We start from the raw sequence: 19,218 nt of genomic DNA on the forward strand, positions 1-19,218 counted from the left end.
TCTCCGTTTATTCCTTCCTCTAGCCAGCATTCAGGGAGATGACCTTGGCCATGCCATTGGGGTGGTGAGAAAACTGTTTACAATTCTGAGCAAGGGGCCGCTCCTGCAAAACAGTCTCTGGATTGTGGACTCACAATGACAGTTTAACAGAGCTGTGACCTTGTTGCCTCCTAGGTGGTGAGACAAGGGGGTGGGAGGAGAGGGACGAAGGGCAAGACAGAAGACTGTCTAGTGTTTGCAGACCCTGTGGGAAGTGCTGCCGCTGAGCTTACCAAAGGCTCTTGTGGTTATGGGGACCTGCTCTGAGATCTACACTGGAAACAGTGTATATGTGGGGTTTATACAGGATACACCAAGGCTGAGCTGAATAGGATGGAGAGCCCAACTCCTTTCTCAAATCCTAAGACAAAAATACTGTATTATGTGTCTCATGCTTATCATGTCTTACTGTTGCGGTTCAAACTAGGAAAAATGCTAATGAATGAGGAGACGGCAGAAGAAGAAAAAATGTTTCCTTATTAAGAGAGTTATGCTCATGGATTTACTATCGTGGGTGCCATCTTGCGTGAGGTACTGAGTTCACAGGAATGACAGTTTCTAATCATAGAGAGGAAAGCAGATCCAGTGTAAATAGTGGAGCGGGGATTCCCGAACCATGATGGCTCCCTTGGCAACCTGTTTCTGAGAAGCTCTCTGACTCCACGTCTTTAAGTTAGACAGTGGTCTTTCTACTCATCACTCTGCCAACTTTCTGCTCTCTACCTAAGCACTTCCGGATCCTGTCCTCGGCATCTGGCTTTGTTTACCCAGGACAAGGGACTGGTAGGGTTTTCCTAGGCTCTCTTAGTAATTCCCAGAATGAGCTGGTCTGGAACATTGCCCCAGGAAACCCATAGTAGGAGACTGACATTACTAAGTATGTCCCACGCCTCTGTTGAAGGCCTGGTCTAGTCTATCTACAGCTGGCCTAGAGGCCGTGAGGGACCCATTGCTGTGACGTCAGATACATGCTCCTCCCCTTTAGCTTTTTTGATGCTGGCTTATACTGGGTCCCCGCCATCACACTCTCTCTGCTCTGGTGTCTTCTGTCTTGTTCATTCCCCTTTCTGTGCTGGTTAGCACAAGGTTGTACGATACATACCAGGTGTTCATGAGGAGTCTGAACCTTAGGGATTAACTCAGGCACATCGATGTCTGAGTGGACCATCCCAGGAGGGTGGCAGTGACACCCAGTGGAGGTACTACTGGCAGTTTGGGGTACGGTGGACCTGTAGGTTTCTGGCACACGTGAAGTGGCTTTGTGAGAATCTAGCCGTTCATGTTTTCAGGCTCATGATTTAATTTCTAAGTAGCAAATGTGGAAACTAAGAACATTTTTGCTCATAGAAATATGTCCATGGAAGATTAAAATTTTTTTTGAAACTAGCTTTTTTTTTTTTTTTAATTTTGGGACAGGTCTTGCTGTGTTGACTCTGCTGGTCTCAAACTTGTGGGAGTCTGCCTGACTGGGCTCTCTAAATGCTGGGGTTACAGGCACACCTCAGCATGCCTTGCTACCATAAGATTTTTATACACAAACTTCTGACTCCCTTCCGTTGTACTCTTAATTTTTTGGTGGATTTGTGTGATGCATGCATGTATGTAGGTGTGCATGTATGTGGGTGTGCATGCCTGCGGGTGGGTGGTCCATGCCTGCAGGTGTGCAGATGCTGTGGGGACGTGGAGGGCAGAGGCTCATGTCACCGCTCTTGACCTTGTTTTCTGGGACAGTGTGCCTCACTGGCCCTGGAGCTTGCCCTATCGGACGCACTGACTTGGTCTCTGGCCCCCAGCTCTGTGCAGTGCTGTTCTGCTAGGTCTGGCTTTTCCATGTGTGCTTGGGATATGTACTCGCACACTCATTCTCGCACCACCGCTGCGCCGTCTCCCCAGGTCCTGCCCTGTTGCTTTTAAAACCTTCATTGCTCACTTTTTGGAACTATCTAGGACAAAGCCACATTTTTAAAGACTATGAGATAACATGACAAAATGGATCTTCTTTTAATCTGAAGTTAGTAACAAGCAGAAGAGGGAAGTATTTAGAGGTTCTGATGTCACCCGAAATATTAAAAGACAAAATGCTCCCTCTTTCTCCAGATGTTTTAGAGTATGCTCTCATCTGAGAACACGGGGTGGGGGTGGGGGTGGGGGTGGGGGTGGGGAATGAAGATGCAGAGAGGGTGGTCTGTGAGTAAGGCCTGGAAATGAATGGCTTTTCTATCTAGCCTGCCTGGTTAAAGTCTAAAAGTTGGTGGCATTCTACTGCCCCCTCGTGGCCAGATTTATAAATAGGAATGATCTACGAAACAGAAAGCCCTGTGGAAAACACTGTTACCTAGAAACAGGTTGGAAGGACTCTTGTGCTCTCATTTAAAAGGATCCCATGCTGCAAATCAATTTACTTTCAAAGAGGCCCAAGTCCGAGGTGAGGAGAGCCATGGCATTTATTTGTTATCTGTGACAGTTTCACGTGACAGAGCCTCAACATAGACCATTATCTTCAAACTCTGCTCAAACATTCTCACATCAACTAGGACAGCCCACAAACAACAAAGGCCTCTCTCTCTTCAATATTCGATCTTTTCAATCTCATCCATGTCTTCTGGGTCCAGCTGCTTAATACTGCTATCTGAAAGGATGAAAGAGAAGGAAACCAGTGTCATCCTAGCTCCCGGACCTTCATTCTGCCAGTGATGTTTCTGAAGAGAGGGACCCCTTTGAAAATACATGTTCTTAAGCAGGGTGCCGTGGTGCATGTCTCTAATCCCAGCACTGAGGAGGCAGAGGTGGATCTCTGTGAGTTTCATCTCTGGTCTACACAGAGTGAGATCCAGGACAGCCTAGGCTACACAGAGAAATCCTGTATAAGGGGGGAAAAGGCTTCTGTGAATTTTGTATAGACATCCCAAGATAAGTAAGGGACACTCACCAAATAGCTGGCCCTAATAAACTAAAACAGCATCAAATGGACTGAGTCCGGCATGTACATATCTAGACACCTTGTACAAAAGACAGGCTCAGAGAAAAAAGCTAGTGAGGACTAGGCCTATTCACTGTAGTCACTTCCCAGGGCTCAGATAACAGTAGTGGCCTTCACGGGTACTTCTCACCCTGCCACCCCAAGTAGGTTAAGATGGTGCCCAGGCCTGTAAACCTTTATAAATTCCATTCCAAACGCTCTGTGAATCCACTTCTTGGGGAGCATTTCCACTGCTTCCGACAGAGTTCCATCTGAGAAGATGGTACCTAATGCCTCTTTGCCATGCTCCTACCCTACATCTGTGCTCTCTTGGGCTTGGGGGGATTTTTTGTTTGTTTTCTTTCAATGCAGAGTCTCAGTATGTAGCTCTGCCTGTCCTTGAACTCACAGACTCCTGCCTCTGCCTCTTGAGTGCTCTCATTAAAAGCCTGTGCCACTACACTTGGCTTTTGAAAGCACGTGCAGGGGAGGAGGCAAGCTATCAGGTGGTGAAAACCTTGAGGCTCCCATGTGTGCATTCTGCTAGTTTGGGGCCCCAGAAGGCCAGCTGAACCTGCTTGTTTAGGTGTGGGGCTTTAAAAGGGTTGCAGAGCTCAGAAGTCAGGCCTGTCCTATCTGAGAGGGTTAGACAAGAGGAGGGGAACTATAAATGAGAGGAAGTTGGGACACAATAAATCCTACTTTGTAGTACCATTCACTCTACAGGCATAAAATTCTACAGATTGCAGAATGAGCTTCTGTGAATTCTACTTGACCCTTACCTTCTATTTAACAGGCAGAAAGGAATCATGTAATCCCTCGGCCTGTGCTATGGCTCTGAGCCTATGAATTAGCAGCGTTTCCCTCACTGTCCGCACAGCCTCTGAGCTCCTCCTGGGATGTGCAAGCCTGCTACTTACTGAAGTGGTCTTGTATTTTCATGAGCAGGGGCAGCTTATCCACTTCAATCATGTTGAAGGCGAGACCTTTTTTCCCAAAGCGTCCCGTCCGCCCTATACGGTGGAGGTAGGTCTCATAGTCTGGCTCTTCTGACTGGTTTACAGGGAGGTCAAAGTTCACAACGATGGTGACCTGCTTCACATCGATTCCTAGGGGAGGAAAGACACTGTGACGTGTTGTGATATTTTCTTTAGGACAAATCCACCAAGAACTGGATTTGCCAAAAGAATTTTTGCTTGTGGGAAAAAAAACCTGGAAATCAAAACTGGTTTTATGACATAAAATATGTCAGTTTGCTTATACACTATAATGTCTGTGATGCTGGTAAGACTGTTAATAAAGGCTAATTCTGCAGAAATCTAAATGGGTACAAAGCACGTTATACATATAAATGAACGGGGACGGGGGAGAAAGAGGGGACCCCTCACCAAGCCTACAGGCCAAGCTCTTCCCTACTTCAGTGGGGCTGAGCCATGGGTCCAGGGTCTTCTCATCCATTTCAGGGTGCGGCTCCCTCCCTTCCATGGCTAGGTTCTCATCAGGTCTTTTATTTATATTTTAAATCTCTTGCCTCCACCATTACAACTTCCAGAATGTTTCCCCCACTATCTCTTCTCCCACTCTTCTAAACGTCTCATGGGATGGTCACCACAGCTAAGGCCAGGCCACTTGGGCTCAGGACCTAGGTTACAAGTTCCTCAAGCCACCTCTGGGCTCACTTCTTCATGTTCTTCAGTTACAAGGGCTAGTCATGTTCCTACCAATTGAACTGTTCTCCTGGCTAGGGACATTGGATATGTGGTCAAGTGCCCACCTAGCAAGCACAAGGCCCTGGGTTTTGTCCCCAACAGAAACCAAAACCAAAACAAACAACAGCAATAACAACAACAACAATAACAAAAACAACAACCAAACAACAAACCCCAAACAAACAAACAAAAACCCCTGAACTGTTTTCCTTTCTTCAATACCTATCCATCTAGTGCTGCCTAGGAGACTTCCTTGCTCTCTGAGCCTCCCATCCCCACACTGACGGGCTACCCATGTAAAGATCCTGCCCTCTCTACTGTCAGCTTTCACCCCACCTTTTACCCCAGGGTCTGAGATTGTTCTGTCCAGAAAGGAAACCATGAAACTTTATATGGCCATTCACATTTAAATAAGTCAAACTTAAAAAAAAATCCAGTTCCTCTGTCATACTATGGTTGTTTCAAGTGGCCAAGAGCTGATATAGTTAATGGCCACCATCTGAACAGCCCTGAGTCCCTCTGGAGAGCCCAGGCAAGAAGTCCAGCCAAGGGCCATGTGCTTCACCCCTTTTCAGGCAGGCTATGCTTCCAGAAGACAAAGGCTGTACCTGCTGTGAATACAGCAGGCCTTTCGTTCTGCTTGTTAAACTCCCAATGACCTAGAGAACATGGTTTGAGTATAGGGTCCAACCAAGGACATGGGAAGGATGAAGAAAACAGCCATTCCCTTTCTTAACACTCCCCGTCCCACGGCTGTAGATTTAGAACTTGAAACTCTGAGATACTAACAATGTTGACATTGTCAGTGAACTGCAGATCAAACCATGTGGACATACTATACATGTCCATCTGAATGGATGAAACAAGGAGCTGATGTGCTTAGTGAGTGCCAGGGATGTGGGACGACTGCTATGGGAGAGCACAGTGGTGGAGACACAGTCAAGAGCTGTGCAGTTTCTTAGAAGGCCGTCCCACTGCTGGTATCCACCCAAGAGAAGTGAAAACGTGTGGACACAGGACCTGCACATGAGTTTCCATTACAGATGCATTCAGAGTTAGCCCCTTGCTGTAAGCAACTCCAACAGCCAACTGGTAAGTGACTGAACTATCAATGGAATCCCAAGGAAAGTTCCATGTAGCAAAGCTGGGGAAATTCGGCAGCAGCATGTCAGGTGAAGAAGTCAGACACACAGGCTGTACACTGTGTGAAAGGTAAGGCAAGGCAGGGGAGGCGGCAGGGCTCTGATTACAGTTGTGTCACACGACTGCACGGCAGTCAACTCCAAAGGGCACTGTGCATACGTTTCACGGCCGCACCTAACTCTGACATACCTCGAGCACAGACATTGGTTGTTATGAGAACCTTCTCTTTGCCATCTCGGAACCTCTGAATGATGGAAGCCCGCTGCTCCACCGTGAGTTCTCCACTTAGCAGGGACACCTGGTGGCCATCCTGCATCATCTCCACTGTCAGCCACTTGGCATTCCGACGCGTCTGTGTGAGAGAGGCAGGCAGTGGTCAGAACTGGCTACTCCTGTTCTGCCCATGGGTGTAGAGCTGTGGAAGGATTTTTGCTTCCTCCCTTAGCTTGCCAAGAAGTCTCAGATCATTGCACGGGATTCGCCAACTGTGTTTCTCAGAGTCATGTTCTCTTACACCCGGACAAGCTTTGGCCTTCTCTTCCACAAGCTGATGACAAAACCAAGCCAACAAACACTGCAAGAGTTCTTTGCAGGAGCCATCTGACTGACATCTTTATGTACACAATGAAACAGCTACTCAACTTCCGGCTCCTGCTCCTGCTCCTGCTCCTGCTCCTGCTCCTCCTGCTCCTCCTGCTCCTCCTGCTCATTCTCCTGTTCCTCCTCCTGCTCCTCCTCTTCCTCCTCCTTCTGCTCCTCTTCCTGCTCCTCCTCCTCCTTCTCCTCCTGCTCCTCGTCCTTCTCCTGTTCCTGCTCCTCCTTCTCCTGCTTCTCCTCCTGCTCCTGCACCTCCTCCTCCTGCTTCTCTTCCTCTTCCTCCTCCTCCTTTTGTTAAGTGGACAAAAAAGAAGACAATTCTAAAGCTAAGTATCTCTCCTAGTTTACATGGCTATCCAGGAGCAGAGCTGACCTTGTTTTTATGCTACAAAGGATTTCAGTTCTGTCCACATGCCAACAGATGCCAGTCTAGTGCAGGAATATGTCTCCAGATCCTGCTTATGAGGCTTGGCATGTTCACGTGGTAGGGACAAAACCAAAACATATCAGCATGTGACATGACACCAAAAAGCACAGCACCCCTCAAACTCACATAAAATAAAGATGGTGGGAGGTCAGTATTAAGCAACATCCAGGAAACCTTGATAGGAGCAGGAGCTTCAGTTTAAGGTCCTGTCTCACACTCCCACTTGTCTGCGGCAGGCTTACCTGGCAGAAGATGATGGCTTGGCCAATGGTGATGCCACCGTAGATATTACAGAGGGCTTGGTATTTGTCTTTCCTGTTCTCACACAACACGTAATACTGCCGGATGTTGTTCAGGGTCAGTTCCTCTTTTCGCAACTTGATAACATTGGGGTCAGGAATGATTCGTTCAGCAAACTGCCACACAGAGTCCTCAAAGGTTGCTGAAAAGAGGAGCATCTGGCATTCAGAGGGTAAAGCTCTGAAAGAGAGGAAGGAAGATGGCTGTCACCAGCTACCAGACAGTCACTCTTCGGCCACTGCCATTAGCTGCTCTATGCAGACTTGTGGATACGCAGGGCTGTGTGCTGCGATCAGCTCCATGTTCATGCACAGCGTCAAACGTCCTGTCAACCACCTGAATGTGAACCTCAGAGCAAAAAGCTTAGGCAAACATTCTGGAAAGTCAGCAGTCATTCAAGTCAATCTCCTCCTACTGTACGATTTAGCAATCTCACCCTGGATATGCATCCAAACGGAATGAAATAAATCACTTATTTGTTTTACGCAAAAGGAAGGAAAATGGGATGGGGTGTGGGTTGTGCAGCCAACATAAATACTTGTTATACAGTATTCTCATGAGTAGAAAGTAAAAGGGACCGATTCTGAAGCCCCCCTTGACTCTCAAACCTTTTACTCTAAGCTGGACCACACTAACTTACTGGTTAGAAGACGGCAAGAGGGGAGTCACCCTTGACCTCTGGCCATAAGGAACAGCTGGATCCCTTACACTGGGCAGCTAAGGTATGAGTGGCCAATGACCATCAATTAATTCAAAATCAAACATGTAATGAACCAAAGGTGTTTCTAGCAGATCCTGCCTGTGTTGCATAGTGTGACTTCACTGGAGTGTTTCCAAGCACGTGGAATGTGCACTTTTGTGCTGTGTGTGCCACTGAAGCCATACGAGGTGCCTACGCATGCTACTTGAGGTGCTCAGCTGGAACTGGTCACCACTGTATGTGTACGAGCTCTTACAGAGATTTCTGCTCTTATAGGAACATCCCTTAGCATGTTCTCATCAAATTAGCATGTTGTAATTGCTGCACTGTTTGATTTTAAAACTGCCGAGTTGCTGATTTGAGTTTCATGAGAAATCATTCTAGCAATTTCCAAAATGGTATGAGATACATTCCTGCTATTTGTACCACACACTTATACAAAATGTATGTCTAGCACTGACAATTTAATAAAAAAAGCAACTGATCCCAGAAAATATTGAATATATTCTGTTGCAGACAAGATTAAATTCCTGATATAAAGATAGGAGGCATGTCCATCTCATCATTATGTAAATTGTCTCATATGCACTATTAACAAACTGTTTAAAATAAATCTGTTTATGGTTCATTTTCAGTAAATACTTGATATGCATGGTATTATGTATGCCATGTACCTAAATATCTGGGAGTCATATAAAATTTTCTTTGGTGAAAATGAGTCCAAGTAGAGAAAGTCTAAGACTTGGTTCAAACTCTTAAGTGGGACATCTCCATCAAATCTGTCAGCTCGGAGTTTAGGGAACATTTCAAGAGAGGATGTAGAAAGAATGTAAGGCTGACAGGGACAGAGGACACCGGGAGAACAAGGCCCTCTTGAACGAGGCTCACATGAACTCAGAGACTGAAGCAGCAAGCAGGGCTAACACGGGTCTGCTCCAGCCCCTCTGGGTGTGTATTACAGCTTTCGGCTTAGTGCTTTTAATGGGACCCCTGAGCATGAGGACAAGTGTCTCTGGTTCTTGTGTCTACACTTGGGACTCTTTTCCTTCTGTTGGGCTGCCTTGCTTGTCCAGCCTCGATGTGATGTGTTTTACTTTATCCTATTACATTTTATTTTGTCCTGTTTGGTTGTTCTCTCTTTTCTAATGAGACAGAAATGGAGTAGATGGCTGGGGGTGGGGGGCAATGAACTGGGAGGGGTATATAGGGGAAAAACTGTCATCAGGATAGACTGTGTGAGAAAAGAATCATTTTCAATAAAAGGGAAAAAGGAGACCTGACTTATAGGTCTAAATAAAATGTCCTTCGAGTAAATGCAGAAGTGCTGGTAACAGATGGCCCAGGTCTTCCAGTGTGGAAGCTGACTCTTTCAAATCTATACTCATCAATAGACCACACTTCAGACATGCTTATCTCATGCACACATATCCCAGCAACAGGCACATGCCCATGTCAAGCATACTGGTTCATGCCTGTACTCTTAGCCTTAAGGAGGCTGAGGTAGGACTGCCATGAGTCTGGAGTCTGAGGTTAGGCTGGACTACATAGTTAGTCCTGGTCAGCCTGGGCTACAGAGAAAGAGTCCTTCTCAATGCACGTATGCATGCACGCACAGTAAGAGACTTCAGCTTTAAAAAAATGGAGATGATAGCTATGAAATTCTCATAAAGTAAAATAAAACACAGATCTGCTCATATCTTATCCAAATATAGACTAACAGTAGATTATAAATATAAAGTCTGGCAAATTCTATTTGTCCCATAAACCACTTATCAAAACAGAACAAAAATGGTGCCAACAGCTCCATGGTTTGCATACTTTACAGCTGACACCTTACAAAGCAAGTAACACCCAACCCACATTCCCCACAGTCCTGAGCCTTTCATTAGCAACGTCTTCGGCTACTTTCAGGTTTCAAGTCTGCTCTTTGTAAGACCTTTAGCTATGAAGACATGTGCTCGTATGGTGACCATCATTGTTGGTGGCTCTGGAAAGATGCACAGCAAATGAAAACCCATGTTGTCATCCACACTGGAAACACGGAGAGATGAGACTGGAGAACGGAACAGCAGAACTTGCACCCTGCCTTAGTACCAGGTGCATAGTTACTTCCATTTCAGATGCTCATTGCCTGTGCTGACTGTGCCTACGACTGGCTCTCTCGACAGGTGGTCACTCAAGGACAAGAAACAACTCAGAAAACTTCCAAAACTTGCAGGCACAAGCTTTGAAAATGAAGGCCCAACAAATGTTAGTGGGAAATTGCAGGACATGGAGAAGCAGGGTACCCCAACAGTGGGCTAAAACACTCAAACCCGGGAGAGCAGGGTGACATGAAACCTCTCAGTCACAGAAGTGGAAGCTAATAGTGTTGCTTGCATATAAAGTAACCGAGGAAAAACTTTTGTTTCCAACACTGCAGGGGGGAAAAGGAAAAGGAGAAATAGTGTAATTATACTATAATCTCAAAAATAAAAGAAATTAAAAATTATAAACATAATAATCCATGAATTGACTACATGAAGAGACCACTTGATGTGATGAAATGGTTAGGGAAAAGCTACAGATCCCCACACAGGGTAATGCATGGGAAAGGACAATAGAGAACTCTAGAGGAAGAGTGTGTAATAAACACTACACTGCTTGGCCCAGAAGTGAACAGTGTGTTTGTGGGGGAGGGAGGAGGGGTGCACGCACACACGTGCACGTGTACTCAGAACGATATGACCCGTGTCTGTGCAATCAAATTCTTATGATTTAAGCACTGAGAGGAGACAGAGGGAATGGGTAAAGGCAGAGTGTAAATGAACTCAGGCCTACTTTCTAAACTGGGAAGTCAGGGGACAGTAATGTGAGCATATTATTTAAGGTATGAAAGGTCACCATCAGAAAAGACGGGCACGTTCTGGGAATGGGCAGGGCAGGGGATCACTGTTCTTCAGTATAAGCATTCATTACTCTTGAGTTTAACATTGAGTAAATACTACTTCATTTAAAAAAAAGAGCAATGCGGACTGCTAACTTCCTTCCGCAAACACCCTTCAGTGCATGTGAGGAGGGGCCCAGAAACGTGTTAGCTGAAGACTTTCAGGTGACTTGAGTTGAGAAACCTGGGGAACTGGTAAGATTTACTCACAAATTAGAAGTAGATACAGGCCTAGACCTGTTCCAACAGCACTGTGTTTCTAGTCTACCCCATTAGCCATCACACCTCCAAGGCAGCTATGATGGTTTGCATATGCTCGGCCCACGGGGTGGCACTATTAGAAGCTGTGGCTCTGTTGGAGTAGGTGTGTCACTGTGGGTGTGGGCTTTAAGAACCTCATCCTAGCTGCCTGGAAGTCAGTCTTCCACTAGCAGCCTTCAGATGAAGATGTAGAACTCTCAGCTCCTCCTGCACCATGTCTGCCTGGATGCTGCCATGTTCCCACCTTGGTGATACTGGACTGAACCTCTGAACCTGTAATCAGCCGCAATCACGTGTTGTTGTTTCAGGAGTTGCCTCAGTCATGGTGTCTGTTCCCAGCAGTAAAACCCTAACTAAGACGCAGCCTTCAGCAGATCCTGCCTAGGATGTAAAACATGATTGGCAAATCTTGGTGTGACTCGGGACACACCTTCATCTGGAAGCTTGTGCTGCAAAGGTAAAGCCAAGAGGCAGGAAGCACAGTGGTCTGAAGGCTCCCTGGGCTAGGGGAAATGGTGTCTACCCACAGTCAACGTGGAGGTGAAGACAGCAGGAACCTTAGCAGGGAACACAGTTAGGAGGAGTGGAGACCCACAGTTCGTCCTTTGGACTGGAAATCTGGGAGGAGAGGATAGATGTGAAGATTACCTTTGGATACGGATGCTCTGATCGGAGAATCCTTGGGTGTCAATCATCACATCTGCTTCATCCAGGACAAACACACGGATCTTTGTCAAGTCAATCAGTTTCCGCTTGAAGCACCAGTCTAGGACAGTCCCAGGAGTGCCGATGACAATCTGTTTGGTGACGTCGGTGCCCCTAGGAACTGTGGAGAAAGAGGTTTTAAGTCTCCTGTAGATATAAACAGACCCCCTCGCTCTAACAGGACATGGGCCAGGGTGACGCGACGTATTCCTTGGTGACAGGATCATAGTACAGTATCATTTTTCAAGTGCAGACCCTGAGAGTCATGGTTGTATTTAGAGTATGCAGAATTTCAGGCTAGATCCCAGAGTTCTAGGTGTATGGTGACAATGGCTATATATATTATATATATAAAATGGTACTCTCTGTGCTCTTTAAAAACTGTACTTGGCTGAGCTGGATTCAGTGCAGTCCTATGGCTCAGGCATTTAGGAGGCAGAAGTGAGATGATTGTGCTCACGTGAGTTCAGGACCAGACTGGGCAGCATAGTGGGACACTGTCTAAAACAACCAACCAACCAAACCAAAGCAAACAAACAAAACCACAGCCAGCATTTCTGTTGGCCCATGGAACAATGGCACAGTCGTGGTAAAACTGGTTAGGTGTGGGAGCACAGGCAGGGACTGGCAGGGTGGGTGAAGCTGGCCCTGCTATTGCATGAGCTGGGCCAAGTCTCAAAAAGCAGAATGTAAAAAAAAAAAAAGGCCTCTTCTTACAAGATGTGGACATGGGACATGTTGTACTGTTTGCTGTGTCCTCATTATATTCCGGCCTGCACCACTGCTTAGCCTGGACCACTTCCTTTACTATCTCCCCCACTTTAGAGATGAGAAGGCCAAGGAGTTACAACAGCCTTGTTAGGTGTGAAGCCAGGATTTAACAGAGAGCCATGACAGGCTAACTGGGTACATACTTCGGTTTCCTCGAATGGCGTACATCACTTCAACATCCACACAGAATTTCCCCATTCTTTCAACCACGCGGCCGGTCTGCAGAGCCAGTTCATAGGTGGGAGCCAGGCAGAGGCACTGGGAGATAGAAGAGAGGAGGAAGAGGAGGGTTCATACAAGCTGCTGTTCAGATCTGAGATCAATTAAATGTTGCCCAGGAGGAGGCATACAATTGACGTTCAAGATTTTGGCTGAACGAAACATTTTAATTTGAACATAATTTGGCAGACTGGAGATGGGAGGTGCTGAAGGACTAAGAAATAGTTACTTTATTTTGGGCTATATAGAAGTACAAGTTACCGCTCACTGTCTTTGGTTGGAGAAAGGGATAGAGGAAGCTAGGATATAAGGAAGGCAAGAGAAATCACAGCTGGTACAATATATATCACTTCTTGCTTACTCTTAAGAGTCTGCCTGCTTCTAGCATGCTCTGCTCAAATCATATTACGAAGATATACGATCCTGCTAGAATGATACACGCCCCCCCCCCCCCCATTGGCTAGGCCATCTCCCACAGAAGCGGCGATTGTTGAATGAAGATGCTGTTGGTAGAAACTCGAGATACTTAATGGGTCATGCGCAGGATATACGGTAGAGAAGGCCACTACAAAAGTGCTAAAAATAGTTTCCACACATTTTCAACACATGGGCTCAAGCACGGCTCTCTTGAATAATTTTGATCGACACCACACTTGAAATATAAATTTCAGTAGCCTTATCTGGAAAGTATATTTTGTGCTTGGCCTCCGCCATATGCATCTACAGTCTATGGGAGTCACCGGAAGCTTCTTGAGAAAGACTTTTATTTATTTATTGTTTTAAGCACATGTGAAAGTCAGCCTGTGAAAGAGCTTGATGAGTGCCCTTTGGAGGGAAGGAGTATCAGATTGTTTTTGTGAAAAGAAATGAGGCCAGGAGAACGGTGAGTGGAGTGCCTTGACCAGCCACTCTGTGTGACCTCAGGAAGACACTTTTCTCCCCAAGAGCCTTTGACAGAGCAGTGGGGTGCACTGGATGCCCTTCTTGCCCTGGAACCAAGCAGTCACCATCACTATGTGCTTACTTATCCCAAACACAGTACTGAAACTGTATGTGGCTTCTCTGAATCCACACGCTTACCTTAGGAGATGAGCATTCACTCACTCATTCAATGCCTAATGAATCATCTACAATGTCGGCTCTCTGCTAGGTGTGAGGAGTGAGGTGTGAACAGTCAAGGGTGAGCCATGCCTTTGGAGTGCTGTCTTTACAGACAGGAAACAGACTCACATTTACTAACGTGCCCCAGACACTTGGCTCAGTGGGCAGTGGTGGCAAGGCTGGGATGGGAGGCAGTGGTACCTGGCCAGCGCTGGGTACCACTATCCCATATTCTACCCAGTGCTCTGGGATTTTATGAAGCAAGGCCTATTCTACATTTCACTGCAGTAATCATATATTTGTAGAAGGACCAGGCCTTGCTTAAACATTGTAGTTACAATCATTTCCACCACAGCCCTTCCTTACCTGTGGAAACAATTCCAAGGCATTCACTCTGCTTAGCATCGCTAAGACAAAGGCAGCGGTTTTTCCTGTGCCGGACTGGCTCTGTGCTATGAGGTTCTGGGGACTGTGAAAAAAAAAAGAGAGAGAGAGAGAGAGAGAGAGAGAGAGAGAGAAAGAGAGAGAGAGAGAGAGAGAGAAGACAACTGGGCATAAACTGAATACAAGATCCTGGCTATAAACAGAAGAAACGAAAAACAACCAACTTGGAAGACCACTACCCTGTAAACTCACGGATGTGCGAGCATCATGGGGAGGGCCATCTCTTGGATTTTGGATGGTCGGTTAAATCCCATTGCATAAATCCCTTTTAGTAACTCTTCCTTTCTGTAAAAATAGGTAGGTAGGTAGACAGACAGACAGACAGACAGACAGACAGACAGAATTAATTCCTCAGCACTTGAAAGGTGCTCTTCTGAGGAGCCACTTTGCAACTGAGCATTGTCACTGTTCTGTGACACCGTGCCTGACACTTAAGAAGGAGCAAAGTAGGGCTGGAGTGATGGCTCTGGTTAAGAGCACTGACTGCTCTTCCAGAGGTCCTGAGTTCAATTCCCAGCAACCACATGGTGGCTCACAACCATCTGTAATGAGATCCAATGCCCTCTTCTGGTGTGTCTGAAGACAGCTACAGTGTACTTATATATAATAAATGAATAAATCTTAAAAAAAAAAAGAAGGAGTAAAGCCCACTGCGGTGGGGAGAGCGTGCTGGTGAGTGTAAGGCTGCTGGTCTCATTGTGCCTGTGGTCAGAGGACGGAGAGCGACTCTGCTTGTGCTCGGCTTGCTTCCTTCCTTCTTGTGTTTTACTCAGGCAGAGACTGCAGGCTGCAACAGTGGCAGCCACATGTAGGATGCCCTTTCTTCCTCACTGAAACCTTACTGCAAACACCCTCAGAGACACACCCAGATGTGTGTGACCTGGGCCATTCCAAATCCAGTCAAGCTGGCCATCAAGATTAATGCTTTATAAGCACGGAAAGTAATGCTTAGAAATACATTATTTATACATCAGCCCTGTCCCCAACTATATACAGTCATGCCTCTAAGTTGGACTACTAAAATAATGACGTAGGCTAGAAGCTTTGGTCAAGGGAAGGAGTAATGGCCGGAAGCAAATGTTCTGTTAAAGAGATGTGGGGGGGGGGGGAGGATGAGGATTCATCTGATAAAAGGAACATATCCATTTACTGCAAGCGTTTTTTTTTTTTCCCATTAACCTTGGAAACCAAGTGGCATTTTTGGTTTAATTCCTTTTTATGAATGACAGAAATTTTCAGAAAAGAAAAAAAAAGATCAAGGTGACTCTTTTATCGTTTCTCTTTGATTCAGTATCCTATAATCCCATATTGCTGATGCAGAAACTTTTAATGCCATCATTCCTGTGCTCTTCTGCAAAAATGTGAGAACAGCCCAAATGGGCTGGAACGTTTACACTTTTCATGAGTCACTGGTACATCTGGGTGTTCTTTTCTCATTTTTTTTTTCTTTCTAGATAGGGTTTCTGTGTAGCCAGTCTGGCCGTCCTGAAACTGTCTGTAGACTGGTCTGGCCTTGAATACAGAGATCACCTCCTAAGTGCTGGAATGAAAGGAATGCAGCACCATACGCCTGGCTACATTGGATGTTCTTAATTTGGTATACTACTTGGTGGATGACTGGAAGCCATGTTTGAATCATAGGCCTCTCTACCACTTAGAAAACATCTGGGCATCGGGATGTTGGATATTTTCCTTTATATAAGTTCATATGTTACTATATCTTCCTCTTGGAAACCAAATATTGGGAGTTCGTGATTGAGAACCTCGCAACAAGGGTCAAACAAGCATCAGAAACCCAATCCTTCGTAACCAACGAAGACATCCATAAACCATTTGTCTACTACAAAGTACAACTGTGTGCTATGTACGGATAAGTAACACTGAGCCACAGCAAAGTCCTGGGACGAGTACTCCAGAGCCGTTCACTCACAGGCTCTTGACTCACGCAATGGGCAAAGGGGTTGTCTAGAGTTGTCTAGGGTAGCTAGCTGGCTGCTACTAACTAGGTCCATTCTGCCTAGGTACACAGCAAGCAACGTAAGCCAGGTTTGGCCTCACATATCTGTCGCCTCTTCTTTTCTTTTCTTTCTTTTTTGTTGTTGTTAGAATATGTTCTGTTCATGGCAATCTTAACCCGAGGGGATGAAAACTCATTTGAGAAAGTCACTCATTGTAATACCACTTGGAATAAAGTATGGCTGGAAAAGTAAAAGCTTGTCACTTTTTAAGAAGTGCTAAGGGGATAATGTTTAGGCCATCGATGCCTGTGTCTGGATTCTGATATGCAGAGAGTGACTCCATGGCTGTGCTTGGCTGGGTATCCCCAACTCCTGCAAGATTAAAATATTTTCTACCCAAAGGTGCTCAGGTTGCTAGACAACCTAGGTATCCAAGGGTTCCCTGAGATATACTTTAATTGCATGTAAAATTATACCATCTACTTTAATATGACATGCTAAAAATGAAGGAAATGCTGATGGTAAACTAGCAGAGTCATTTATTAATGTTAGTAGCATAAGCATACTTCTACACCGAGAATTAAGATACTCACAGTCGTAGCTCTTCAAATGTTTTCACCGAGTAGAGTGGAGAGCTGGGATCCTTTTGTAAGACTTCCACTCGGTGGCTGGATTCTACTAAGGACTGGCGGATTAACTTGTTTAAGAGTGAATTGGCTGCCAAATCCACTAAAAAAAAAAAAAAAAAAAAAAAAAAGGAAGAAAGAAGGGGGGTCATCAAACCTCCAGAATATCATCTAGTTAATTGTTATCTCCTATTGAGTAGCAGTATACATAAAATGACAGCAGCCTACTCTCATCTTCCTTACAAAAGAAAGTCCTAGAAGGAATGCCATAGCACCGAGATCGTTTTGTAAAGATTGTTTCTTATGCTTTGTCGTACCAACCCCTGACTTTGTGCAAACCAACATCTAATTGCAACATTGTCCTTGCCAAACTGAAAATCCTTAATCTACACCTTGCAGTTTTCAATGTAGTCTAAAGAAATATACCCTCTCCTAGTTTCATTTTTTTCTCCGATAGCATTCATTCAGAAAGAAAACAAAAATAGTGCTTTCTCAAGGAAATTCTATTAACACCGTTAGCGCGATCATAAAGTAAGCAAGCGAAGCTAGTAGGTACGTTCAATCAAACTTGCGTCCTACCTACATCGTCTTCGTCATCATCTTCTTCCGTGTTAAGAGAGCCGTCTAAGAGGGTAAAAGAGAAATAAGAAGCATAAAGAAAAATGTTGAGCAAAAAATATAAAATGCACTCTTAGAATGTCCCACAGATTCTACAGCGTATGCAAACAGAGCCATCTCCTGGAAGAATAAAGTGACTTGATCGAGGAGGTGGAGGATTTTCAGTGTAGAGTAACGAAGCCAAAGCTATTTCAGCTGGCAGACGCATGGGGAAGGCAAAAAGTGTTTAATTAAGCCAGGCTTGCTTACAACACTCACCTATGTTTGGGACTGTGGTACTCCTAATACCACGAAGGTTCTTCCTGGGGTGGACGAGATTTGAAAACTATTGAAAGGCACAAATTTCAACCAAGGTTAGGAAGCAGGACATCAAGCAAGAAGCATGGTGCTATCCTACACCAGGGGCCGGGAAGACCACCCCAAACTGCTTCCTTTGCAATGTTAGGGATTAATGATTTCATTTTAGGTATCCTTGTAATTTTATGAATTATCATATAATTGGATGGGAGTTATCATAGTCTCTCTTTTTAAGAGCTCTTAGTCTGAATATGGGCAATATCTGGGTGATGGGTGGTTTACAACACCTAAAAGGGATAGGAGGCTATGAAGATGAGAAGCCTGCTAAATGGTCAAAAATCAGGATAGGAGAAAACTCATTCCAGCCAGGACTAGCAGCTGCGCATTCTCTCAGGATTTCCAGGGGTCTCTGCCCTTTCAAATCAAAGGTTGGTCCTTTTTGGGAGTCTCCTCTTCTATGGCTCTTCCACCCCAGCCCCCCATCACTTGACACCCCGCTCCAAATGCCAGCGGGGCGCTCCCCTTCCCAGGGGATTTCCCTCGGGAGTCCCTGTTCTAGCCCCCGCCCCTGGGCCCTCCCCTGCTCAGCGGCAGTTACGTGGCTGTTCAGCCGCTCGCTCTCCGCCGCCCCAGCGTCGCCTCCCCAAAGTAACGACGCCATAGCTGCGGTCTCTGCTCTCGCCCCCGGCACGTGCTGCCACCCCCGCGCGGGGTAGCGCCGGCTCGGCTCAGTGGCCAATGGTCAGGCTCCGGGACCGGCGTCCGCCTCGCGACCACCCGTGGCGCGGCGCAGTGCGCAGGCGCGGGCCTGGCGCGGGGCGGGCGGAGGGAGAGAGGTGCGGGGCGCAGCTGTGCGGGACACCCGCGAGCTTTCCGTTTGACCAGCCGGCCATCCGCACAGCAGAGAGAAAGAAAGTGGGCACGGAGGCGGTAGACACACCGCGCTGCAGGTTCTCTCTCATGCCGCTATTTCTCCTGACAGCCCTGCTTGGGCATCACAACATGTGAGATTGCACCGTGGAGGGGCAGATGGCCTTGAGCAGAGAGAGGTTCGGAAAGAAAACAGAATTCAAGTGCGGACATCTGTTTCAGTCCTGGATACCGGGGATATGCCCACATACACGCGTATTTTAATTTTTGTTCTGAGGTGTGGAGCCTTTTTAAAGCAACCTGGACCACCACTACCTATGACGTACATTGCACACAGCTCTGGGTTAGATACCTTATGCTAAGTTTGAACCAAAGAACCAGGATTTTCAGTTTTTCCGACTGGAATTTTAAGAGTTGGGGTAATATTTCTAGAATTGTCAAAAACAGAAAATCAAAACTGTAGCCATGATCTCTCCGTGGTGCTGAAGCAAAATTCCTTGTCCCTGTACCGTCGTAAACTTTCAATGTTTTCAGGACATAGAATTTCC

The 19,218-nt window shown here is 46.1% G+C and overlaps 1 protein-coding gene across 6 annotated transcripts; it reads right to left on the reverse strand.

Moving 5' to 3' along the window:
- Positions 1–2,465: 2,465 nt before the first annotated feature.
- Ddx25 (DEAD-box helicase 25) lies at positions 2,466–18,602 on the reverse strand. 6 transcript variants are annotated; one of them, XM_087563509.1, is made up of 12 exons: positions 18,399–18,602; positions 17,762–17,805; positions 17,465–17,509; positions 16,853–16,988; positions 14,494–14,586; positions 14,224–14,326; positions 12,681–12,795; positions 11,710–11,887; positions 7,117–7,354; positions 6,040–6,202; positions 3,919–4,107; positions 2,466–2,668 (listed from the first exon to the last, which is right to left on the reverse strand). In XM_087563509.1, exons 5-12 carry the CDS (start codon positions 14,553–14,555, stop codon positions 2,607–2,609), a joined length of 1,110 nt encoding a protein of 369 aa, XP_087419635.1. In that variant the 5' UTR covers positions 14,556–14,586; positions 16,853–16,988; positions 17,465–17,509; positions 17,762–17,805; positions 18,399–18,602; the 3' UTR covers positions 2,466–2,606.
- Between the last annotated feature and the right edge of the window lie 616 nt (positions 18,603–19,218).

This window comes from Rattus norvegicus, chromosome 8 (assembly GCF_021556685.1).
Source record: "Rattus norvegicus strain SHRSP/BbbUtx chromosome 8, alternate assembly SHRSP_T2T, whole genome shotgun sequence".
In the NCBI taxonomy this organism is placed as follows: Eukaryota; Metazoa; Chordata; class Mammalia; order Rodentia; family Muridae; genus Rattus; species Rattus norvegicus.

What these genes read in the sequence shown, in the direction of transcription:
- Ddx25 (XM_087563508.1), bottom strand. Translation starts at nt 18,461, where the DNA reads ATGGCGTCGTTACTTTGGGGAGGCGACGCTGGGGCGGCGGAGAGCGAG. An exon ending in CCCATGATGCTCGCACATCC is followed by an intron (nt 14,327 to 14,493) that starts GTGAGTTTACAG and finishes TTTTTTTCACAG; the next exon opens with TCCCCAGAACCTCATAGCAC. An exon ending in AACCAATGTCTGTGCTCGAG is followed by an intron (nt 4,108 to 6,039) that starts GTATGTCAGAGT and finishes TTCCTCCCCTAG; the next exon opens with GAATCGATGTGAAGCAGGTC.